Source organism: Embiotoca jacksoni, unplaced genomic scaffold (genome assembly GCF_022577435.1).
Source record: "Embiotoca jacksoni isolate LCO1_2020_lvr unplaced genomic scaffold, fEmbJac1.0.p SCAF_19, whole genome shotgun sequence".
Classification (NCBI taxonomy): Eukaryota; Metazoa; Chordata; class Actinopteri; family Embiotocidae; genus Embiotoca; species Embiotoca jacksoni.
The window spans coordinates 10,499,934-10,526,728 of record NW_027185329.1 but is presented as its reverse complement, the minus strand read 5'-3'; the positions used below and the strand labels follow the sequence as shown (position 1 = coordinate 10,526,728).

The following is a 26,795-nucleotide window of genomic DNA, read 5'->3' as shown; positions in this document are numbered from 1 at the left end:
TGTGACCACGACGAGCACAACCTGCTGTAAAGGCCAACTCGGGTCACGTCTGCTCGACAGGATGAATCCAACGTACATGCAGCTAAAGCGAGTTCTTTTTTCTTCTGTCGTCTGCTGTGCAGGTTTTGAAAGAACCTCAAGTTTCCTTCTTTGCTTTGATGCCCGCTTTCATATTCTGTCAAACGCTTCCTCTGTTGTCTTCTTCCTCTTTTTCTTCTCATGTGAAGCTCATCTTGAGTGTCTCCTCTCGTCAGCAGTGAACCAACCCCCCCAACCCCCCGCCACCACACCTCCCATGTCTTACAATGAGCAGGGTTTTGCAAGGAAACGGACGTGAGTCATTGTGACTGGGTAGACCGATATCAGTTTAATCGCGCGTTTGAAACAGCGGTGTGGACCAGATGGCACCTCAGTTTATCGCTACATCAGCTTTAATTTGTCAAAGGTGCCAAAACTCGTCTTCTTTTAATCAACGAGACCATCCAGATGATATTAGTTATGTCCCACCTACCAACAGATAACCTCCTGTAATCATGTTTCCGTGAGTGGGCCACCTTATGACATGGTAGACCCTTTCATAACTCCATGTTGAACTTATTGCATCATGCTGCTGTGATTCAGTCCTGACTTCTTCAGGACAAATGCTGAAATCTTTCAAAACTCTAGCTGTTACAATATCCACGAGTCACTCATCATTTATTAACTTTTTAACTGATAGCTTTAAAACTCTTTGTCTCTTTTTAGTGTTGCAGAATCTGAGAAGCTTTTAACCAACATGAGACAAGTTGACCTCTTGGTCAGCACATTGGCGAGGTGGGCTGACCGGTTCGTACTGAACTTTCACACTGTCATGCGTCTGTACCTTTTGTCTGAGTCAGCCTCTATGTTTAACATGTTCAAATATTCCAGCCGCAATCTTAACTATCATCGAGCTGTGAAACATGAACACAGCTGAAAACACATCCTGACCAGAGTACTGCACTTAAAGGTACCCTGATTTTTCTCTGATTCATCCATATTCTTGGTTTCTCACCTACAGACGCTGCTTATGTACTTGAGGTCTAACAACCATCTTCTTTTTCACTTTCCCCGCTTGTTTTTTTTTTTCTTTATCCTGCCTCTTTGCACCACTCTGTCGCTTTGCCACTCTAAACCGCAGCTCAGAGCGAGGTCAGCCAAACAAAACTTCATACCAAACAATGGAAAATATTCAGCTACTACTTCCTGTGCTGTCAGTGAGTGTACCTCAGCCGGCCAACAGCAGCTGAGATCGGGGAAGGGCCAGCGCATTGGCATTTTATCACCGAACTCGTCACTGAAATGTTTATTTGATGGGTGTGAGCGGCCGCCAGAGACACTGAAGTATCGCTCTTGCGCAAAATTAGACATTTACTAGATATGGTCCTCATCAATCAGCAGAAATGAGGTTTTAATTAGTTTTGCCCAGTGTCAGTGGTGACCAAAAAGCTTTATGTCTCAGTGCAGTCATTTTTGTTTTACAACAATTTTTGTTTTTAGGGCATACTGAATTTCTTAATTGATTCAGACATCATTACAGATTAAATTAATAAGAAAAGAAAAGTTGACCTTAGGGCACTAACGGCAATGCCTACACCCAGTGTAAGGTATGTAAAAGGAGTTGACTGTGATTTGTCACAGGAATCTGCTAGTGCTTTGTCTGCATGCGGATATGAATGCTCAGGCAACCAGCTATACAGCAGCTGGGAAGCCCTTGGATCAAAGATGTTGGATCAAAGCACGAGACTGAACCGTTTGCAGTAGCAGTAAAAGTATGGCACTGTGTGTGGTAAGGTGAAGGAGTGTATGGTAATGTTTTATTTTTGGATAAATATCCAAAGATCTGCAGAAAAGACCGCCTGTTCTCAGGGTCACTGAACCCATAACTCTATAGTACTTGTTCAGATTGGGCTACTAGACTTTATGACGAGCAGTAGTCACAAAAATACAGCGACCCTTTTTTTCAGAGGCAGCTGTGTCGTGAACCATCTCAAGTTTGTCATGCTTGCTCTCCTCTCCTGCTGAATACGTCCTTTGAACTTTGTCAGATACGTGCTCCTCAATTGCCTGCCTGCTTAACCCCAGGCAAAGTCACTGGAAAGTGACAGGCGAGTGTTGTTACAAAGCAGCTGACAAGCTGAGACAGAAACAGCCCGGACGGCTTGTATGGCAGAGTTCAGTGGGCCAGCATTACGCTTCAGGAACCAATTCTACACTTTATTTAACCGGGGAAGTCGGTGAACTGGAGCCCCGCGAAGTGAAATTGAGCAGATAGGGTGGCTTTGTAGCTTCAGGCTGATGCTATCGGTTGCCGCCCAGCTGAAGGAGCCACCCCACATTGTGAGTTATACTGAGTCATCTGTACTCACGGTAACAATTATGTGTAACCCAGGCAGAAATGAACACCCTCTGCTTACGAGAATGCTCATATCAGTGTGACATATTTTCACTAATCTTTCACTGACTTTACATGTTTGCCCGTCTTTGCTGAGCTGTTCCAGCCTGCCTTTAACAATGCTAAAGCCTGAGCTGCGACCTTATTTATTAAGATTTTGTAAGTTGAGTCACAGATACCCCTGCAAACCCCAATTTTATTTCCCGCACTCTGTAGCCTCCCATAGGAGGGTGGGCGGGGTTGTGCTGTCAGTTGTGGTTAGCTGCGCAGCTGGGACTTTGCCCGAGTCGGGTATGGCTGCAGGCTTGGCCCCCATGCAGAGGGTCACGTCCCCTGGTTGCCATTGAGCCTCTTCCTCTTTCTCTCTCTCCCACAGCAACTCCTAATCACTGCATTATGAGAAGAACTCCAACTGCTCAGTTACATCTCATCCCCCCCACCCCCCCGTCCAGTTTATTCAGCCCCCCCTCGCCACGGGCCACAGCCAAATTTAACGTCTGTGATACGAATAGGGAGAGAGTTTTGAATCCATGACATGTAGATAAGGATGTATAGTCACATGCCCAGGGATCAACATCAAAAAGTCCGTGGCAGGAAAAACAACTTCAGGAAAACAAGCCGCGCTCCAATATTGTTTGGTCTTTTTTTGTCATGCGGCTTGTCCTTAAGACTCTGAAGTTATTTTAAAGGTAGAAAACTTTAAATAATTATCCACTGAAAGCTTTCCGCAAGTGATCCTTGGCAGCATGTCTACATTCAAGCCTGTCAGTTCATGCACTATCCTTTTTCTCTGGGAGCTTAAAGACTAAATGGGGTTTACAGGCAAAAATCCCTCTCGAGACACTGTTTTCATCTTGTGTATATTATTGCTAACCAGTCAGAACATCAGGATTTTTATGGGCATATTTGTTTTTATAGGTTCGTGTATCACAGCGGCCGTGAGTTGGAACCTCATTGAACCATTATTGTTGTCATTGTGGTTTGAGCACATGCAATCCATGATATTTGAATAACCTTTTTTCTTCTTCAAGAATAATGCAGATGAGTGAAGAGGAACTTCTACATGTGATAAAAGGTTCTTTATTGACAGAAGCTTTGGCTGCTAAATACCTTGTTAAACCCACATCACGAGACCAGGAACCGTCCCTCACATCTGACAGTATGGTGTGACTTTGCTTCAGGCAAGTCTCCCAACATGAGAAACCCAGTTTTGGCATGTTTTTGCAGGGTGGATGCACATTGTTTTTGGTGCTAAATTATTTCCTGTTGTACAAACTTGTCATGTCTTTCATAGCAAAAAAAACAACATACGCCCAGAACGTATTAAAAATGTCATGAAAGTGGACTGAACCACACAAATCCTGAATACGTTGTGACAATTCAAATAATATTTTTATGAATTCAAACCGATTCTCAGTCAATACATGATAGTTGTAGTTTTAAAGCACTTTTGTCAAATGATTCTATCTAAATGAAATTTGTAAATGTTTTCAACACCACTTCATGACGAATACATTTGACAGTTGCTAGATTAAAATGTTTTTTTTTTATTTTGGCATTAATACTTTTTAACCAAAAAATAAAATATCAGTGGATGCCTTTAGCAGACTGTATGATCCAACTTGCTCATTAAATCCACTGTATTTATTTGAAGTCAAATACTGACAATTTATTGATTATTATTATTATTATTATTATTATTATTATCCTGCATTCAGTTCTGACCTCTAAACTTTATTAGTAACCAAATCAATTTCGGTACAAAACATTTTTTAAACAGGTGAACGGTTGGTAGGTTTTGCATATTTCGTCTGATAATTACAGCCAGGCAACCTTTTTACACTTTGACAGAAGGAATGAAAAATGACTCCTCCTGACATCTCGTGGATTTGAATGCTCTTAACTGGTGTCACGCAAACAATGAGCAGGCAATATCCAGAGCTGGAGGCACTACGAAGCTTCACTAATAAGGAAGTAGAAACATAAATTTTAGCTGATTGACAGAAACTCGTCATGAGGCCATGTGCAGTCCTCTGCACATCAGTCGAAATTGTCAGAAAAATGCTTTCAGAATTGAAGCCTGAGGAGCGCACAAGACTTCCCATCACGTTTTCAAACCCATGTCGCTGCAGGCCAACAGGCAAGGTGTTAAAACGTGCACGCATGCCTTTCACACATTAAGGAGCTAATTTGCATATCGTCACTTTGCTCCCCGCAGCGATGCTGGTTTCAGCTCCTGAGACTGACCCAATTAGCTGCGGTTGCAACATGACTGAATACCAATTTAAAAATGATTGTAGTCAAGGATCGGATTGGTGTTTGAGTACGGATGCAACTTTAGATTATTTACATGTCGTTATTTGCTGGATTTTGACAAATTTTGACTCAAAGAAATGTCATAAAATGGTGGAAAATGCTGTCGGCGCTGAAAGTGACATCAGATATCGTGTTTTGTCCCAACAACGATCCAACCCTCAACAATGTGCAGTTTACTGTTCTATATGACAAAAATAAACATGAGTTCTTCACGCCCGGGAAGATGCTAGCAGCGTAAACGTTTCCCATGTTTTGCTCGGGAAAAATACTGAAACCTCTTGAAGCAACTGCAAGATGGATTCACTCATACCTTGCACGCGTGAATCTTCTTACACTTGAAGTCTCGTTTTCATAAATACTTTTAATTTTAGCACATGATAGCGTATCGAGTAAAGTCAACGAGTAAAGAGCCCCTCACACGCAGACAGTGAAACGTCTTCCTGATTTAAAATCACTCCTCTTCACTCCGCTTCCCCTCAGATTGTCTTCCCTCCTGCCTAATGAACTCCTCTTGCGTACAAAATCCTCCCGGTCCCAATAAAACCAGGTATTTTGGCTCTCGCAGAGAGCAACGAGGCCACAGATGCCGTCTCGAAGTGTGTTGTTTGCGAGATCTTTAAACTTGCCTCGTCGAAATGGCTCACCCCCCCGCTTCAGGAAGCTCGAAGGTCCCGAGCTGCTGCTCGCTGGGTGTGGCGGAGATAAACCCGTCATGGGCTCGGATACGGAAACTTGCCGGGGAATCGGGCTTGACGGTCACCGATACGACTATTCTAGTATTGGAATTGAATTCCTCTCCCGCTTTTGTGCGTCGGTCGTTCTGGGCGCTGCATGTTGTGAAACCGTCCAGCTTACCGGTTTGCAGACCACCCTTGCTCTTATTGCAGGACGAGGCTCTAGTAGAACGTTTTACGTTGAGGCAGCAGAGTGACTGACGTGAACTTGAACCCGACACTAGCATGTAAAGGTACCACTGTCCCCCTGGCTGTCCACGTTAGTGGTTGTTTTTGAGTATTCGCGCCGCTGAAGATTGTTTGGTTGTTGTTGTTGTTTTTTCTTTTCTCATAAAGTTTGCAGTGCAACTGTTGAAGCATAAAGCAGTTTGTTAATGTAGACGTCACATTTGTCGCTGTCCACTTCAACAAACTTCAATCTTAAATTTGTTTTCATAAGTTTTTTTTTTTTTTTTTTTTCATGCTTTGTGTGGAGAGTAATGAAATGCTTTGAGTTTAATTTAATCTGCTCTCTTCTAAAAGACAGACACAATATAAGGGTAATTAATGAAACGAGATTTAAAAAAAACCAATACTATTCAATTGTAAGTGTTAGATGTAAACCTCAGAGGAGGAAAAAGTCTACAATCCAATACCACATGAATATTTTCTTTTAAAATTATACCAGACTGTAAACATATTCTAAGTATTTTGGATTGTTTTCCCATTTTGTCATCTTGGGGCTGAGATTTGCAGTCAGGCTATATTATAAACTTGGTGTATTATTAACACCATTTGCCAGCAGGTACCTCAATGCTGATGAATATTAAATGTGGCTTGTAATTTTATCCTCCCTCAGCCACCGTGTCAGGAAAAGCAGCCCTCTCTGTAGCTCACTTTGTATCCTTCCAATCCGTTCCGCCAAGCAGTTAAAGATCAGCGGTAAAATCACAAATGCTAATAGATGACGGGAGCCGACAAATTTACTGCAACGTCTTTGTCTCGCGCGTCCTACTCATCCCTGATTTTCGGTGACCTTTAACATTATTTATCAGAGATTAACAACATCACACAAAAGCAGATTAGAAAATGCGTCAGTAAATTGTGTAGAGTCACGCAACTTTACACTGTGCTATTAAACATCAGCACATGATAAGCAAGGAGGAGACGTCTCGACTGAAACTGACATTTAGGACTCGACTGACAAAAGAGTGCAGAGCAGTGCAAAAACCAACATTATGTGTCACTTCTCATGCTCCGGGTGCCCTCACACTTACCTTGATAAATCCCGACCTTCAGACCTTTCGGTTCGATCCGAACCGAAACAGCAGGTGTGAAAGGTGCCTTGAACCCCGTTCCAGAGAGGCGGCCGAGTCCGGATCAAACTGAATCACTGTTTCGGTTTGAAAACACTTTTCGGGATGGTTCAAACTTTCAGGTTATCGTCACCCATTGAACAGTAGAAGAAGAACAAACAAAAAAAATTGAGCCGTGGTAGTAGGCGGGGCGAGGAGTCAAAGTGTTTCATGGTAAAGTGGTCCCACGAAGAAATCAAGAGCGAACTTGGGAAAAAAAAAAATCGCACAAAAAAAAAGCAAAAACCGAGAACTTAATTTTCTAAGTGTTGGTAGAAATGCCATAATAATAATGGTGATTACATAGTGGAACCAAAATGAATTTGTTCGTTTCTTTAATTTAAACTAAAAAGGCTGGTGGCCGAATTGACAGCACGCTGACGTCAGACACTCGCCTGTCTGCAAATCAAACCCTGTGAAGTCCACGTAGGTGTACACGTCCAAAACTAATTGCATCAAATGTAGACAGCTTGACAGTTCAGACCTTAGTCCGTACTTTGAGAAGTTCAAATCCCCTGAAACATCTTTATTTTAATATACTAGAAGACTCTGACACTAATAGTTCTCTAAACTGTGGATAAACTGCGCATGTTGTCGTCGCATTGTAGAAAAAAAACCCTCAGCGGAAGCAGTTGGTAGTTTATGCACCCATGATGCACTTGGTCTTTCCACATCACGTCATTGCTGAAACGAGGTGGGCAGCGTGGGTCGCAACCCCACTTCCTCTGACCTCTCGGTGTGGTTCGGGGTCTTCGTCGACTCTCTCATTCACATTCTCCCTCCCAGTGGGTGTGTTCCTCTTGCTTTACTCATGTTTCTCCTGTCTCTGTTTCCTCCCCCATTAAAATGCAGGAACCCGTCCACTGCTTTCTACCAGGCTTTCCGGCCTAGCAGATTACGAGGGTCAAAGCCAGCCAACGATAGGTATGAGCTCGGGTGTGTTTACGTGTGTGTGTGGCCTGGACTGGACTGGCTGGCTAAACCAGACCCTGCACCCCTTCAACCCCGTGCACCTTGCAAGAACATGTCCATCCTCACGAGTCATGTAGACGTTTGTGGAGTCCTGAAGTGTCTTTTTTTTTTTCTGACACAATAGATGAGATAACCATTCGAGGAGAATCAACACAGAAGTTTGCATTTGTTGGATAAATGACATTGTTCGCAGGTTAAACTCGGATGTCTTTGGGGTTCTAACTTAACAGTGTTTTTTGCGCCATTGTGCATTTTAACATATTAAAAAAAAAAAGCACATTATTGTTTGTTTTCTTCCATCGGCTGTCTTGTTTAGGATTTTCAGGGGGCTTTTGGTTAAAGAGCCACTTAGATGTTGATCTGGAAGAATAGATATTTCAATATATTTAAAGAGCAAGCAGGTTTAAAACAAAGAATAAATGTCTCGTTATGTTTTTAATACTGTGCCATACACATTTTTGCTGTGAGGACAAAACGCAGGAAAATGAATATACTGAAAAAGGATCCCGTGAACATGACGGCAAAAAAAATTCGATCCGCACCTTCCTCGTTGCATTTAAATACTTGCATAAATTGACAAACGTTTTAAAAAAAGAAAGATGTCATTTTGGGACTACCTGCTCATTTTAACGTGGCGTCAGGCTGGACATGTCAGCAGGCGCGAGTGTGTGGAGCATGCAGAAAGCACGGAAGAGGCAGCAAGGTGCGTTTTGTGACCCTCTGGATGTGGCAGCGTTTCACGGCTCTGTGATACCTTGAGTATCTACATTCTGCCCGCCACGAGGATCCGGTGCTCGGGTTTCTTTTGACCGTACTGTGTGTGTGTGTGTGTGTGTGTGTGTGTGCGTGTGTGGGGGTGGGTGGGTGTGTGTGTGCGTGCGTGCGTGCGTGCGTGGCGGCGACGTACAATAGGGTTTTAGTCCTGCAAATAGAAGATCACACTTGGATAACATGCTCAGCGTTCTGTCAGCGTAAACATCACATATATTCATTCTGAAGTGTGTCATATGCAAGCGCAGCGAAGACGCTGGTGATTTAACAACATAAATTCACTGACTCCGGAGAGTGCGTTATGAAAAACAAAAATCACCCTTAAATCTAGAGAAACTGCCGCCGGACCATCGAGCTGCGCTCGTTTACTAACCTGTCACGGCTGCTCGTGTGCTCAGCGCTGTGAGCTAAATCAAATTATCCTGACAGGTCAATTCAAAGCCAAGTGTTTCCCATGTCGTCATGCGCTGCTCGCCAAAGTTGTGCCGGTTAGTGTGTGAAAATGATCTAACGGAAAACTGAAATCCTTTTTTGAAGGCAAAAAGCATAAAGTTCACTTGTTCCATTGTGTCCTACAGACTTCTCAGACTAAACACGACATTCAAAGACTTCGCTGTGCCGCAGGATGTTAGGGTGAACGTTTATATTATTTACTTTTCACCTTTTATGGCTGAAACGGTTGATCAAGACAGTAATGGTTCGATCAGTAATTAATGAAAAAAAATTGCTTGTTGCAGCTGCATGTAGTTCTATAAAATAGAACGGAAAATTGCTCTAATGGAAACGTATCGAGCGCACGAGGATCATTAGTGATGCTGTTCACACGCTGCTTCAAAATTTTAAAGCTACGTAAGAAAAGCAACTTAAATTTTTAAAAGCCTGACAAAGATTAGAACTTTGCAGAAAATCTCCACGTAAAATAAATTAGTGGTCAAAAATGTGCCGCCAAGTTGCTAGAAACGTTTTAAATTTGGTTACGCATGCAGTTATATGACCCGCGGTCATCTTCGTCTTTGAATAATTGATTTGGTTATTTCTTCATTTGTCCCATTCTTAAAATCCCTCGCTCTTCTCTCTGCACTTTACTTTGTCTTATCAAATAGAGAGCGCTAATATCTGGACCTTTTCTTTTGAATATTAGCTTTCAGGTGTTTGCTCATGATGTAGCAGATGCTGCATAGGGAATAAAGGAAACGCTTCATTTAATGTTTTGATTTACCAAATGCTAATAAGAACTCTCAGCTGTAAGGCTGATTTGTCATTGAATCATTAATCAGGGCAAAGCATGCAGGTACCCGTTGTGTATTTAAATACTATAGGAAAATGAATGTCTTTTTTTTTTTTTTTTTTTTTACTTTGAAGTTAACGTGTTTGTGGTTTGCATTCGTCACATTTTAATTATGTTCCCATGTGCTATCTGATGGATAGCCAGCACGAACCGGCAAACAAACTTCAGATGCATTTAAGGTGTTGTTGGCTTGTCATGTCATGAACTGGAATGAGCCAAAAAAACAATTCCTCGTTTGGGACAAAGGACAAAGAGATCCGTAAGGTAGTCTGAGGACATTTGCAAGAAAATTTGGCTTGATTTTAATTCGATTTCATCACTTAATAAGCTGAATTTAGCCAGAGGAGTCCCTGTGACAGAAGTGCCCTCTGATCTAAATGAATCCCATCATCAAATTTTGAAATGGCAGAGCTTCAAATGATTTCTATCCGAGAGGGTGGAATGATATTCGTTTGTTTATTTGTTTCATTGTCAGTCAGCAGCACAGTTTATGTTTTTGTTTCCAATTATTTGTCGTAGTTGTGATTAAAAAAAAAAAAGAAAAAAAAAAAAGAGGAGTCGTGTGCATCATTTGATGTAGATAACATAGATCACGGCACGGTAAATGACAGATGATCATAATTGGTGCATATGGACCGCTGTCGGCTTTAAAGTCGGCAATAAGTGCAGTAAAACAGAAGTGACGTTGGTCAATCCGGTGTGTGTGTGTGTGTGTGTGTGTGTGTGTGTGTGTGCGCGCGTGTGTGAGATGCACTGCAGTGACGACGAGTCCGTCTGTGCGACCATATACTTCAGATGAGATGTAAAGCAACAGTAGCAGTTGAGCAAGTGTGTGTCGTCACAGCTGGCAGAAGACTCCGCTTCTTCTGTATGTTCCTCGTCCAGCTCATGTTCGCCTCCGGGCTCCGTGAGTAACCGTGCGGCTTTATCCAAAACGTTTCAACTAACCGCAGGTAAACCTCAGGGAGGCGCCTCATTCCACCTCCCTTTGTCCTGAGGCAGCTCTCCTGCAAGGTCGGACTTGTCTGAAGCGAAAGGGCATAAAGGAGCATTCCTCAAAATGATTGCTTTGGGAAAAATGGAAATCCTCAGTTGGGAAACGTGCCGCCTCATCCTTCAATCGCATTTTGTGCAAGTTTCTTCAACACTGTGGACATCTAGAGTTGCTTGCCTGTTTAACATTGTCACCTCTGCTGCAGCTCTTCGGGCTGAAATAAAGGCCAGAACAATTCAGGGCTTGTGTAATAATGTCCAGAAGGAATTTTAAAACCAGGCTGTTTTATTTTTTTTATAGCCTTGCTGCGTTACCTGCTTCCAGCTCCTGAAATATGTCAATTTTTTTTCTTGTTCTCTTTGTGTGAAAGTAAACTCGATATTTGATATTTTACAGACCAAACAATTAACTTGTCATTTATTTTCTAAAGTAACCAATTAATATGAATATTTTTTTTTTTTGAGCTGACATTATTTCTGCTCAGACTTGTCAGACTATTTTCTATCTTGGATTTCCCCATCTGAGATTTTCAAAGGTCAATAAATAGTAAAGCTGCGGTTTTTTAAAACTATTTCTGAACATCATTATACAAACTCCAAAAACATGACTGACCCTCATTTGATCCCATACAGCTCTGCTTAAACCTCCTCTTGTTAACAGCTACACTTTCCACAGCAAATATGAGTTTAGTTTTTAACCTAACTAGATTACAAATTACGCTCTGCATTTGTAAACATTCCAGGAAAGCGACCCGCGGGTCGGCTGAATGGATTTATTGTGAGGCTTTGATCGGTCCCCCGGTAAACAAGCAGCAGCGGTAGCCCTTTTACTGCCGTCTCTCTCCACAATGACCAACTTTATCAACTTTTATCAACAATAAAGAAAAGGTGGATTTATATTTGGTGTGAGCACACCTGATCAGTGACCCCAGGCTTTCGCCACAGAGAGTTATTTGATCCAGACCAGGTATGTGGCCGCTGCTTACGACTAAGAAACAGACATTCGTTATTGGGCTCAGGAAGCAGGAGGAGGAAAGTTAAACGTGGGAAAGCTGCAGGAAGGAGAGAAGTGCCTTCTTCATCAATGGTCTGCCCCTTTTCTGCGTCTTTCAGAACTATGATTGGTTTAGTGCACATTTGTGAACACTCAGATTTGATCAAATACTACACTATCCTCGGCGTAGGCTCAGTTGGAGTCACCTTCCCTCGATGCAAATGAAGAACACGCACAAAATGTGTAATTGCTAACCGGCCTCGGGCAGGGCACGTATCCTCAGAGGACCCCGTCAGTCGCAGGGTCCCTCTGTTCACTAAGTATTACTCAGCTGTTGTATAGAAGCCCCCCCTCGAGCGGAATCACCGACCGCGGAGCCTTAATAGACGTAGCGTGACTTGACATTGTGCCGAGCTCTGATCTCCCAACTGAACAAGTCTTTTCAGTTGCAGGGAGGGAACGGGTGAATGCCGATCATAACCATCAAAGACTTTCACCATTTACATAAAAGACCTCATGACTCAATGATAGCATTGTACGGCGGCAGCCTTTTCATTCTGTCAACTTTATCTTTGGAAACTGTGCTGACATTTGACTTGTGTTTACCGAGTAGAAGTTTGCAGAGCACACAAGGGCCTCTTCAACATCGTCCTGCCTCAGACTCAGTCAGTTAAAGACATTCACACCTAGGAGATACCTAATTTAATCACAGGCGTCAACTGTTCGCTATTAACATACAGAGGGTCACACATGTCAACAGTAGCTGATGAAGGAGGACAGTGAATTTTGTATTTACCACTTACTCAACTGGGGCTGCAACTAGTGATTGTGTCATCAGTTGATCTCTGGGAAATGTTCTTGATTAATGGGTTCATGATTACGTCTATAAAATGTCAGTAAATGCTGAAAATGCCTGGTATAATTTAGCGCAGACCAACAATGTGACTGCACGTCTTGTTTTGTCAAACCAACATTCAAACACCTCAAAATATTTTCTCCACGATTTATGACCGTGATGTTGGATGCGATTGAACAACTCTGGCAAATGAGTTGCATTTCTGTCGGGTCGGCTAATTGTTGCCGCTCCAACCTCAGTTTTGACACTTGTGTCCACAAATCGGTTATCTAATCTTCACGATAGCGTTAAAGCTCCACTGTGCGATGTGAAGTCAAGTCTGAAGCTCCAGCTCGAAGCCACGGTGATGAACAGCGGCCCAGACGTGTATTGGGCTCTTTGTTTTTACAGTGTCGTGCCCAGTGACATTGGTCTGACCCAAACCCTCTACTTCAGAGAGGAAGCCCAAATAAGGCTAAATCCTTGATCCTGTGATAAATGCTCTGCTGAATCCAGAGGCTCGTTAACGCTGAGGTGCCAGAATTTTCCCATTCAAGCCTTGAGAGTAACACTATTACTTTTAACACATTCCAGTGAGGTCTTAATCCGGATCGGAGCCAAACAAGTTGCGCAGGCCCAAATCACTCGGGCAGAGAAAAAGTGGTGAAATTTGATATCGAGGCACACGGTGCATGCTGAAGATCTGGTTTTAGTTGAACGCCATTTTGGCAGTGATTATTTAAGGCTGCCGGGCCTCTGCTTTGGATCCCCCACTGTGTCTGCATATGGATTTTGATGGGTACGTAACAGGAGCTGCAGAAGTCACTCGGCTACCGCTAACAGACACCCCCACTGGCAGTTATTTTAGCCACTAGACAAGCTGAAATATGGAGGCTTTATTAATCTGCTTAAATTAACTGATGGATAAAGTCCATCCGCTGTCTCAAGAATTCAGATCTTATCCTTGCTTGTATTAAGCCCCTGAGGGACTCGAGCACTTCTCATGCTCCCTGTCATCCGGTTTGTCCACCAAGATGTCTACTAGAGCTGTCCATGCTTTTGGGGAAGACGGGCTGCTCGGCTTCCAGCAGGCCGCGGACGGACACATTCTGGACGAGGAGTTGCTTATGCACCAGTCTGGCGGTTATGCAACAGGCGAGGGTGCAAGGGTGCGAGTGAGACGGTCCCTCTGGCCTGTTTATGAGGAAGCTTGGTGGCAGCAGACGCACCCACTCATGACTTTGATTTAGTGCTGGAAAAATAAAACTTCTCAGAGACCTGTATTATTTTGTTCAGCCTCCATTGTGTCCGTATGGACCACCCCTTATGTAGACCAAAATTCCACCATGTTCGCAGACGCGCATACTTCCAGCATCCTATAATTGTCACCATTGTTTGACTGTTTTCGAAGAGCTCAGTCAAAAATCATTTCTCTTGTGACTAATATAGTTCAGTATGCAAATTAAGTTCTGGGGGATTTCAAGTGTGCATTAGGAAATACCAAGCAGTCCTCGTGGATTGTGTAACTTGGCTCATGTAACACTTGAGTTTCAGATCATTTGTCGGCTCTTGAGAGTCGTGTTGGTGGTATGCAGGGTCCTAATTTCACACATCTTGGAATGTAAATGATCCTTTTCTTTACACCTGGTATACGTGTCAGGTATCGTCTCAGCAAGCAGTGGAGGAACTTAACATGTTTACCTTGAATCGTCTTCAGTTCTAAATTTATTTTGAATAACAAAATGCTTATGGTATTAGGTGAATAGGCTTATGTCTTAATGCCTCATGTCACACCGTCCTCCTCACTTCACCCAGTTGTCAGTAAATATGTAGTTGTTCAAATTTCAAAGGGTTTTAAGGACATCTCTGCATTGTTGCCATTTTTCAGTCTTGGTTTTAAGAAATGTTTGTTAATTAATTGATTAGGTAATTGGTAGAAAATTAACCTGTAACTGTTTTGGCTTCAGCTTCACTCACTTTTTATGTAAAAATGCCAAATGTTTGATGGCTACAAACCTTTTAAGTTTTCCGACTAGCAATGTGAATAAATCACGTAGGGGTAAGTTGGAAACTTATAATGGGTCTTGTTCATTTTGTGTCACTGCAGCATTTAGAAAAAAAAATCTATTAACTGAAAAGAACTGATATTATTATCTAAATAAAGATTTAGTTGCAGTCCTGGTAGTGCTTTCGTTATTTTATTTAACCAAAAGGACATACCTTCAAAATACAACAGAACACGTCACTACTAACAAAATACTGTCACTTAACTGAGAGCTGTTTGTAAAGTTAATCTCACCAATAATTCCACTGGCTGAAGCCCAGGTGGGTTTTTATAAATGTTAAATTTTTTGTTTATACAGCATGTGTCAGTTGAAAACTGGATTTGATATGATTGATCGAACCGCATCTGTAAACCTGAGGGACACACAGGACGGCCTCTTGCAAAAATACCAATAGAAAATCCGCTTTCGCATCTCACATTTCAAGGCTCATTGAAGAGCTGCAACCATCAATCGATCGAGGAGTTGATCAGCAGAATGTTAATTGGCAACTAAGGTTTTTATTTTTATTTTTTTTAAGCAAAACATTCTCATGGTTCCAACTTTTCAACTTAGAGAAATTTCAGCTGATGGCAATTGATTGTCTTTTGGTTTTGCACTGTTGGTTGGATAAAACAAACAAATCAAAGACATCATAATGTTCTCACAGAAACTGCGAATGGCATTTTGGCATACACAGCATGCCTGTAAATGTCCCAGTTTTTGCCAAAGCAATCATTTTTTTCAACTTTTGTCTCCTGGCCAGATGTGAAATTAGCCATGAAAGACGGCATGTAAAGTTAGTACAGGAACAAGCGAACAGAAACGGGGTACAAAGCTTACGAGCAGCACACAAAGTGAAACATGCACCACCAAATATTCTTTGACATATGAATATATGTCAAAGAATATTTCATCAAATATAAGCTTCTATTTGATTTCTGCCTTAACAATGAATTCATTGAGCTCCTTAAGTAAAGTCATGACTGAACAGTGCTTGCCTGAAGCTGCTTTTCACTGAAGGTCTGTGCCACAGCTATCTGGCGCCTCTGCTGACCCCTTCTGGTGGAGCAGCTGAACTCCACCTTTTAAAAAAAAACCTGCCTCATGATCCGGGCTGATGGTGGTGTTTGCATCAGAAAGAGGACAACAGTGAGCTGTCAGCGAGCCCACTCATCTGTTGTTGCAGCCCCCACCAACCCTCCAGCTATTGTTTTGTAAGGCACTCTTTAAGGGGGGAGGGGGGGTTTCACTGTAAGGCTCAGCTCTCATTTATTCAGCTGTCCCCCCCTGCAGTGACTGTTTGTATGCTTTGGGACGGGGACGTGTGCCGGTGCCCTAATGGAGAACACATTTGGTTTTCTGCCGCCATAAAACATAATGTGATGAAGTCTGAGATGAAGGCGAGAAGGACTTTGGTCCAGCGGGTGTCTCAAAGTTGGCACGGTGACGAGAGGAAAGAGGTTGCAGGTGTGCGAGCTCCGCGTCAAACAGGAGACGGGCAACCTTGCGGTTACAGGACTGTCCCTCAGTGTGGAGCTGTGTGTCGTCCCAGCGGGATGGTGGCTGTGACACAGATGTCTGGGTTTGGACGCGCTGGCCTCGGGGGCCGGAGGTGTCCGGGAAGGGGAGGATGGGGGGGGGTGCATGTGTACGCTGCTTCAGTCTGCAGGGAAGGCCCATGTTGAGGTTATCACAGCCAGTGGTCCTTATATAAACCATCACATGTCTTCCTCTTTCAATAAGAGGTACACTTTGTTTTGCTTGACCTCCTCCCGGTCAGATCTCCCTGTCACTTGACAAGATCATTTAATTCAACCTGCATGTCTTGTCTTTTTTTGTTGTTGTCTTTTTCTTTTCTTTTTCGATTAAAATCACATTCCAGCCACAGGACATACTTCTCCTTCACTGTCCCAGATGTGGAAATGCTCAGTTCAAAGGGAGGAATGTCTTCTGCTGGCATTGTTTGTCAACATTAAGATTTCGCATGCCAGCGAGATGCCTGTTGAGGAATGCAACTCACTGCCCGCCCCAGTCCGGGCGCTAAATTATCATTTCAATCTCACACATTTGACAATCCAACTCCCTGAAGGTGCTTTTCCTCAAAACTCGAGACATAAAAACACACCGAAAGGGCCAAAGACAAGGAACAAGACTAGAAGTCTTCTGGTTGTTGAGGCAAAGTTCAGAATAGCTCATTTGGTTCCAGAACATTTCCTACTAAAAGGACAGAGCCAACCAAACCTCTCTGCCAACATGCCAAGCGCTGCCTCCTCTTTAATTAACATTGAAATATGTCTCTGGAGTGTCAGTGTATATCTTTTTGGCAGACGGTGGCAAGAGAATAATGTAACTTGTGCAAGAGGCTTCGGGAGGAGGAGGAGGAAGACGAAGGACCAGGGGAGGGGAGGGGAGGGGAGGGGAAGGGGAGCTAAGCTCCGCCTCCTTGTTTTCTCCATGTGATCAAGCAGGGTTTTAAGAAACACTCAAGCTACTCAAACAGGAGTCGGTTCGTGTCTTTTCACTCAGAGGACACGTGTAGTAAAAAAAGGAAAACCTTTGGAGGAAACATGCGCTGCAAAATGAACTACAGTCTGCCCTGCTCGCCGGGAACTTCACCCACCTGTTCAGGACGTTTGGTGGCCTTCAGGGCGAGATGCGCGAGGTAATGCACTTTAATATACGGTTGTTGTTGTTTTTGTGTGTGTGTGTGTGTGTGTGTGTGTGTGAGACCATCGGGGTCGCGGTTTTAGGTTTTACAGCTTCTGTGCTTTATTATATGGAACTAAAACAAAACAAAAAGGTACTTTTCCCTGTGAGACAGTGAACCGTGTGTGTGTGTGTGTGTGTGTGTGTGTGTGTGTGTGTGTGTGTGCGCGTGTGTGTGTGTAATACTGCGCGTCTGACGCCTTTTGCACATGGCTGGAACTTCATCTGATCCGCGGGGCCATTTGCTTTGTGCGTGAAGTGTTTGTCCCACAGCTGGTTGTCTTTTCTTTCTGCCGGTTGTCTTTTTTTTTTTCTTTCTTTCTCACAGCACTCAAAACGTGGCATCTGTTTGGTGTGTGTTTGTAGTTGATTCCTGTTGCTCTGGGGGTTTGTACCCTCGCGGTTGAAATGCAGTTATTGTAAGTCGCTTTGGATAAAAGCGTCCGCTAAATGTAAATGTAATGTAATGTAATGTAGTACGTGCCTCCAACCCCCCCCCCCCCCCCCCCCTCGGGTACGTGCGCGCCAGCATGCAGCATGTAAATAGATAGAGTTCAGGAGCTTCATATCACGATGTCGGTCACAGTTTGACGGATCATGCAATCCGATTAATCGACAGTAACTTTGTATCGGTTTAAAAACAAACATTTTATTGTTTTTACCGACGTTAGCTCAAGCTCCATCAGACTTGCCAGCGAAAAATGATTTCCCTTTTATAAACGTCTGTGTCTTCATTAAGTGGTGGATCCATCCAGAAAAAAAACAAAAACCAAACTTGTTCTTCATTTGGAAGTAGTTAAGACTCTGTTTTCATCTCTCGCCTCCAGTTTTCTCGTCTTGACTTCACATTATAAATCAGAAACACTTTAGGGATTTCGTCGAGGCTGTGGCACATTTTGTTCCCTCTTTCTCCAGAATACTAATGTGTGTGTATGTATATACATATATATATATATAGTCTGTGGTCAGAGCCCCTTCTAGCGGCGCGAGCATGCGTCGGTCGGTGCTTGTTTTGCATCCACCTCCGAGCGGTGGTTGCGCAAGAGAGCGTTTGTGCGGAGACATTTAGGGAAGAATAAAGGCTCCCGTGTGTGTTTTTAATCCGTGAAAGGATAACGGGAGAAAGGTGGCGTGGTTTCTGTTGTGTGAGGATCTGTAGCGCGGCCAAGTAAGTTGATCGTCTCGCGTTTAAAGTCACGTTTTCTTTGCTTCCTTTGATATGGAAGGAGGAGGGGTGGAAAACAAGATTTGGTAAATGGTCTGCAGCACTTTATCACCTTTCAGTCTCAAAGCGCTTTAACATAGTTCCCCCCCCCCCCATTCACCCCATTCACACGCTAATGAGACGGATCACCACGCAGAGTGCTGCCGTCAGGAGCACATTCACACACTGACGGTACACCATCGGGAGCAACTTAGGGTTCAGTGTCTTGCTCAAGGACACTTAGGAATGTGTAAAGGAGGAGCTGGGGATCCAACCACCAACTTTACAATTAAGTGTGCAACACACTACCGTCTGAGCCACAGCCTCCCTTTAAACAAAGTGAGATGCACATAGAAGATCTTTACATAATATAAAAATGCGATAAACGTGTTTTGTTTTGTTTTCCTTTACAAAGACAGAGGTTTTATTAATTTAGTTTTGCTATCCAGCTTCCTGCTCCTGACTTTCCACAAAAAGATTTCAGTTACTGATGATGAGCTGCTTTCTTTCTTTGTGTGTTTTAATCAGTATAGCAAGTTCTTGATGATTATGCCTTTAATGACGTGTTTATATGCATTGAGTTATGATCTGGCTAATGCAGGACACCTTTTTAACTGTTTAGCTAAAGTCCGGATTCTCATTTGTTGCTTCTTCTATGTACATCCCCGTCATCACTGTTATCGCAGTATAAATATGACCCTATATTTCCCCACACAATTAAAATCATTTAAGCAGTTTTTGTAGAGAAATCTTACTCTTTTTAGCCAGTGACGAAGACCAAAGATAGATCAGTATATGAAAGCCAAAATTAGAAGATGTGGTTTGTTGCAGGAATGTTTGTACAGTAAATTTGGGTGTAAAGTGGGACTGAAATGGATCTATTTTCCACTCTGTGGAGGTCGTCTGAGGTCATTTTAAAGACCTTTGTTCAAGTAACGAGCTATTGACCGATCACAAAGCGGAGCTTGATGTGTTCAACTAACTTCACCTCTCACCTCCTCACTCACTGAAGTCTCCAGTAATGGCTGTGTATCGTCTGAAGTAGCTGAAAGCAGCGTCATGGTTGTATCAGCCAGTCTCTCTTACTGTAACTTCAGCCAGCGGCGCCTCTGCAGGGGTGGAACGCGTTTCATAAAATACACTAAAAATACGATGCGGGTTTATATTTTTGGTCTGTGTGTTTTGGAAAAAGATTCAATCTCCAATTTGTTCATCTCCTTCTCTGGGAGTAGATCTGACTCCTGATCTTCCACGAGGTTTCATTTAGTTTTACCTCTGAAATCCAAGTTAAATCTCTCGCCTCATATTCAGCACTTTACCGACCAGACTTGGCAGCTGAACGTAATAGAAAACGCTGGAATCCGTCCGAAGCATTTGTGACATACGTGAGATCTCGCGGTAACTCTTGTTCTCTCTTTGTTTCTCCACAGTGTATCTGGTGCTAGCGTCGTTGCCATCGACAACAAGATTGAGCAGGCAATGGTGAGTTCTCCACAGATGTTCGAAGTTGTGATCGGGCAAAAGAGATTCTCCACTAGTTCATACAATGACTTGATTCATAACGACTTTTCCACGCTGACACTAAGTGACACAACCATCAAAGAGTGGATGAACATAAAACTCAGCCAGAGGATCTTTTCATTATCATTTATATAATAATAAAAAATTACTCAGAGGCCAGATTCAAAATCAAACATATCAGACATTTATTCTTGCAAGAAGGACGTCCAGCATTGCTCAACGTCACTCCTCCGTAGAGCAGCTTTTATACAGTGTGACAAACAATTGACGGTCACCCCCATTTCCTTTGTATCTGCTTTCGTATGGTAATATTGAGTTGGTTGCAGGTCACAAGATAAGGACACAAGGGAGTCGTCAATTAGATGCGGAGAGTAAAACAAAAGAAACTTTACAGAGCCACTTGCAAATAAGATGAGAGACTTTCCGGAGCCACATGAAAATAAGATGAATACATAGAAACTTTCCGGAGCCGCATGAAAATAAGATGAAACAATCTTATTTTCTTTCCATCAATATATAAAAAAAAGACTTCCACACTGGCACATCTGATCAGCCTTCAACCGGAGGGAGAAAAAAAAAAAGACTAGAAAACAAAGCCAAATATTCACTCTCACGGTGTTGTTCATGTCATTTGATTGACAAGGGATTTCTTGGAAATGCATTGGCAGTATCCCCACGGCAACGGCACGTCAGCACTAAGCATGTTGCCAAAAAAAGATCACACATTGGCTCTGAGCACTGCGTAGACAAACCTTTGCTTTGTTTGATGACGGAATCTCAAAACTTGTTTTTTTTGTTGTTGTTTTTTTTACTACAGTGTTATTTTGTGCTAATTTGAGTTTCCCCTCTCTTGTCTCCTCTCTCAGGACTTGGTGAAGAGCCACCTGATGTACGCCGTTCGGGAGGAGGTGGAGGTGCTGAAGGAGCAGATCAAGGAGCTGTACGAGAGAAACTCGATGTTGGAGCGCGAGAACGCAGTGCTGAAGTCGCTGGCCAACTCGGATCAGCTCGGCCAGCTGTCCACTCAGCTGACCCAGGGCAGCAGCCCGTCGCCGCCGCCGATGCTGCAGCAGCAGCAGCAGCAGCAGCACCAGCAGCAGCACCAGCAGCAGCAGCACCACCACAACCCGCTCGTCCCCAACAACGCCCCGACTCTGGCTCACCACGAGGGGAGTCAGAGCGTCCCCCATCAGCCCAACATCACCTCGGCGTGAGCCCCCGTCCCCTAGCACACGCAGTCAAACACACACCTCCCACAGACAGGAACAGGAAGATCCTGTTCGTAAAGACAACAACTACTACCGTCCCCATAACCCCATAAAGCAAAAGGCTCAATCTGCTCCATTCGAAGACAAATCGACAACAGCAAACATCTTTGTTTACCACCGAGAGTCATGTTTCAGTGTGCGCACGCTGCCGTCACCGGGCCTTCGCGTTATTAAGACAGTTACCACCCTTTGCAAAGTCTTATTCTGGCCTTGTGTTTGGTTGCGAGAGAGAGAGAGAGAGAGCTGGAGGAGGAGAAGCAGGGGAGCCGCTGCGCACCAAACAAAACCTGCATGTTGTTCTGGTGCAAGAGACGGGGGTCCACGGGCACAGAGAGCTCGGGGTTTTTTTTTAATTTTTTTTTTTTTTAAGGGGTGGGGAGGGCAGGGGGGCAACAACAAGTGGTGGAGGACAGAGGTGTAACCCTGTGAGGGACCAGTGCGCTGTCCTGTAAACCATCTGGCAGGGACAGACTGTCCTCCCAGCGTCCACAGCCCACGTCGCTGCAGGAGACCACAGTGCAGAAGGGGGTAGGGGCATCGAGGATTCGTGCTCCCCGAGCGGAGGAGGACGCCAGCGGGCACCTCGGCTTGAGCGGAGCGAGACGCGAGCCTCGGCTTGTTATATGCTGCATCAAAAGCTTGTGTTGTTTTCTCAGAGCCACCATACTTTGACATGAAACATAATGAATTTTCATTAGTTCAGTTTTAGTATTTGCATTTATTTATTTCAGGGCTGCTATTTTCATAATGTAAATGAACAATGTCACAGAGATACTTATTAAAAACAAAAAAGAAACCTTTCTCTTTGGTCTTTTGGTATTTTAGAATCTGTCAGGTATTAAATTTGGTCGTTTCTTGCAACAAGTAGATCTCAATAAGTAGGCAATAAGTTTCAGAATAGAAATGTTTTCTTCTCATGAAATAGTGCTAACACTAAAGCCGAGCTTACATTAGGTGAAATCCAGGTTGAATGTATATTTTGTAAAGTGTAAAGTATTAAGAGCGTGGAGGGTCTGTACAGGGAGAACACCTGTTGTTAAGATATGAAATATGTGATGGGATGTTTGGAGAAAGAAAACTTCATTTACTTTTTCTAGACAAAAACGTAAAAGCAGAAATGAATTGTGGGAGGGAGGCGGGTAGGGTTTGGTTTGGGGGGAATGAAAAGCTGTGAAAATTGTTCGACCTACTTTATAACCAAAGACGCAAAGCTGTGTAAGTTTTTTTTTTTTTTTTTTTTTTTTTTTTTTTTTTTTCCATTTTTAAAATGCACACATATTTTTTTTTCTATTTTCTCCTTCCCTATATTTTGTTTTGCATGTTCTGCATGATCTATAATCAAACCACTTTCTTACCTCATGTTTTTATCCAACACTCTTTTTATTTGTTTCTGTCAAGTCTGTGAATGATTGAGAGGATTTCTGAACGTGAAAGGGAACAATGAGCAGGGAGGGTGGAGGAAGTAGTCGATGGTGAGGATTAAAAAAAACAAAACAACAACAAACAAAAAAAACAAGAAAGAATGGAAAGGCGTTTTTGTGGGATGGACGGAAGGGCCTCGTGCACAAAACATCAGTCAGAAAAGGAGCCATCTTTCTTGTTTTCACGTTAAATTTCAGATGCAGAGAAGAGGAGGTTGTTACTCTGCACGGTTTGATGAACGCAGCATCTAGTTTTCAAATGTAACGTAGCAACACTTTGCTCACAAAGAAAAACAACTAGACAGCAATATCTGCAACAAAACAAGACAATGGAAAAGTATTAAACATTTCGTACTGAAGAGCTGGAACCCGGTTGGATTGTGTATGAGCATATTATGGGATGTCCCGTCTGCGTCACGTCTTTGTGCCTCCTGTGCCGTCGCCTGCTGTCGTCGGGCGATCCGGTTTCTTTCTCTGTGGCTTAGAACCAAACCAAATCGCTTGGTAATTGTACAATCAGTCACCTTTTTTAGACTTTTTGATTTTCTCTTTTTGTTTCTTTTTTTTTTTTTTTCTCTCTCTCTCTTGCAAATGGGCTTCTGTCTTTCTTTATTCTCTTTTTTTTTCTTTTTTTTTTCCTGTTTTTCTTTCATTTGAAGGAGATGCCGTGTACATGCCAAATGTACTGTATGAAAGTGATCACTGAGCCTTGGAGAAAATATCTTAACGATGCCCTTGTAATGTGCTATTCAGACGATTTTAGTTTTCAGTCCAAAATAAATTACTGTTTTATTATGAGATTGTTGTCATGTGTTTTTTTTTAAATTCTACCTTGCACTTCCTGTTTGTGACATTGATATTGGCTGACACAACCAGTTAATCAATATATCAGTTGTGCTCTTCTTTTATTTATTATTCAATATCTGCTACTGGACATACAAACATGACAATAAGTAAAAGTCCTGCACGTTAACAAACACAAACATGAAGTTAGAAGTTATCCACTGGAGACTGAGGTAGTGGTGGGAAAACTGGGTCAAACTAAAACATATTTAAATTCTTGAAGAACATCTCAACAAAATATAATATAGTGACCTCAATTCCTTTGGTTTACAAAGTGTATGTTGACTGGTATATTTTCATAAAACCGCAATAAATAAATAATTATACATATTTTTCCACAGTTTTTGGGTCATAACATCGAAGTTACATTATCACATCTTTAATAGAAAGCTTTAAATCATTATACTTAAAATGTTCAATATGAAACTGAACAAAATATAAAACACGTCTATAATGTTTTATTTTCTGTTTTATGAAATCACAGACTTTATTTTGCCACTAATTAGGCATCCGGTGAACTCTGACCTCATAATATCCCAGCCCTTATCATCTATATACAGTTGAGCAACTCAAGTCGTCCTCTCCAGATCCCTTAGAACTAATTGATACAAAATTGCTGTATTATAAGATCATTGTTCATTTGGTGGAATTCATTTTTTCCAAGTGTTTCCTGTGTCGACCTCAATGAGGCAAAGCAGTCCGTTTTTTTCTGAGGGAGGAAGGAAAGAAGACACCCACACACAGAGGTACGTGTGAAATCCCAGATGATGTCATTCTTCCTCACTCATCAGCTACCTGTCCTTCCAGACATCAATCCACACCTGACACTCGGTCAGAAATGGCATTTTCATGTAAGTGGAGCTCCATCAGCCCTCACACTGACAGACACTGACAGCTGCTGGGATTAACTGCTTCGTTATCTCAACTGAATAATGACAAAACTCATTTCCCAGTTTTAGTCAGTAGAGTTTTGGACTCCAGCTCCCAAAGTTTTTATTTTTATTTTGTAAATTGATGAGACCTATGTTAGAGGTGTGTGTTTTAATGTCATGAACTCACAGTTTATAATGAGGCTTGACTCACTTCAGCTCTCTGTTGGTTTTATGGAACAGCTTTTCATAATTAGTATTATTTATTATCTTATTGCTTCCTGTATGCTGCTGTAGCGAAAAAATTTCCCCTTGGGGATTAATAAAGTAACTACCTAACCTAACCTAACAACTTTTTTTTTTCTGAGCCTCGCTTATGAAACACCTCTCCTGCTGCCGGCTGCCCAAATCTCTGATACTGTGTCCTTTTTGTCCTTCACTGTTGTGTTTCTGTTCATTTTTTCTTTCCAGATTATAATAATAATAATAATAATAATAATAATAATTATACACTGTTAATTTATTTTATTAAATTTTCAACAGACTTAAAGACATTAAAAGTAAAAAAAAAGAAAGAAAAAGTAAAAATGATCAAAGAAAACGACACAATAAAAGTATAAAGATAGATACTGTCTTTGGCAAAGACTGACACATGCTCATTATCAAATTACAAACCTGCTTTTCAACAAAGTCAAAATACAATATGTAATCTGGTGACTCCTCAGAAATGACAGGATGTTGGCTTCAGTTCAGCTTCAACAGAGATTCTCTATGCAAATAATTATCAGTATGTTTATGAGCAGGACTGAAGATAAAATCAGGTTCTCTCAGGCAGACAGAAAAAAATTGTTTTGTTTTCAGAGAAAAGCATTTAATAATCTTTTATCCTGTGACCATGACAAAAGGAAACAATACATGACCCTATTGCTTCCTTCCTGTTATCTCTTTGAAATGTGGCCTGTTGATGCAAATAACTTCTATATTTTCAGGTGAGTAGAAAACTTTGTCCCAAAACTTTTCCGAAGAAATATCAGCGACTTCCTTCTTAACTGATTCACAATCCAATCAACCTTCCTGCAAACAAAACCCGACACACAAAGCCTTTAGTTTGTTTGGCGGGGTGTTGCACCTATTTGCACTTTTCTGGAGAAAACCGCCACCAGCTTCCTTGGAATGGCAGTTTCCATTTTATTAGCGGACAAAAAGTGAATCCAATTTCCCTGTCAGAGTTTTATAAAGTTACAAGTAATCTGATCAACTATTGCTGTCCAAAGAAAGGTGGAGTGACCCTTCTGGCTATTTTTTACTGCAATATCGTGACTGACTGATTTTTATTTGATCTATTTTTTTATGTGTTTTAAAATCTTTCCCTCAGTTTAACATTATACTTTCTGCATGGAAATGATGAAACAGTTTGTGGTATAACACAAACAAAAGGAGACTTCAGAAAACCGTGGCACCAGTTTATAGATTTCGTTCGACCTGAATCCATCTTTTGGGCTACATAAAGGCTGAATGAGACACAAAGCATCTTCCATTTTCTGACCGAGGTACAACATAAAGGAGGAAACTACAATGGCAACATGACGCACTAACTGGCACGTTATTGTAAACTAAAAAACTGGACCAACCAGGCCTTGTGTAACCTTCCTCTTCCCTTACTTTCCAAACATCCTGCGTGTTCATGCAGTAGCACGACACAGCAGTGAGTCACAGCGACTCAGTTGTGATGAGACTGGGGAGTGCTTTCAACGTCACTGTAGGCAAAAGCAGTTCATTGAAAGCATCAATGACAGATTAAATCTTAGATCAACACTCGCCCTTCCTATGATTTAATTGACAACTTGTTCTGACATGTTCTGACTCCTGACACACATTTCAATATGTGTCAGCAGCAGGACATATTAATCCTCTTCATATTGTGTCTATTATACAGAGCTTGAAAGCAATCAATACAATTCTATGGTACTAGTACCTCAGAATTTTTACTCTGAGCATCTTAATACATCTATTATATCAGAGGAAAATATTTTTTTTACCTTTATTATTATTGTTATTATTATAATATTTTACTTTTTCATAAAATCTCTTTTTTTCGAAGGTGTCTGAACTGATCGCTCTATGCTGGTGTTTTCTCTTTCTGCTCTCCCTTCATGCTCGCCCACCTCTGAGTTTGCTTCTGTTGGAGGTTTCTTCATGTTAAAACAGAGTTTTTCCTCCCAGCTAATGAATTTCTTGAATTTTTGTGTTTCTTTCTGTAATGTTGTT

The 26,795-nt window shown here is 42.2% G+C and overlaps 1 protein-coding gene across 2 annotated transcripts in view; it reads left to right on the top strand.

Annotated features, from left to right (window-relative positions):
- The window catches only part of tsc22d2 (TSC22 domain family 2), a 33,566-nt gene extending 9,953 nt beyond the window's left edge, over nucleotides 1-23,613 (top strand). The window contains exons 2-4 of one of the 2 annotated variants that reach the window (XM_069153441.1): nucleotides 7,650-7,721; nucleotides 20,036-20,087; nucleotides 20,993-23,613. In XM_069153441.1, coding sequence (XP_069009542.1) covers nucleotides 7,650-7,721; nucleotides 20,036-20,087; nucleotides 20,993-21,340 — 472 coding nt within the window. In that variant the 3' untranslated portion in view covers nucleotides 21,341-23,613. The remainder of the gene's footprint in view (nucleotides 1-7,649; nucleotides 7,722-20,035; nucleotides 20,088-20,992) is intronic. The other variant, XM_069153442.1, reaches the window with a different exon arrangement.
- The last annotated feature ends 3,182 nt before the right edge of the window (nucleotides 23,614-26,795 follow it).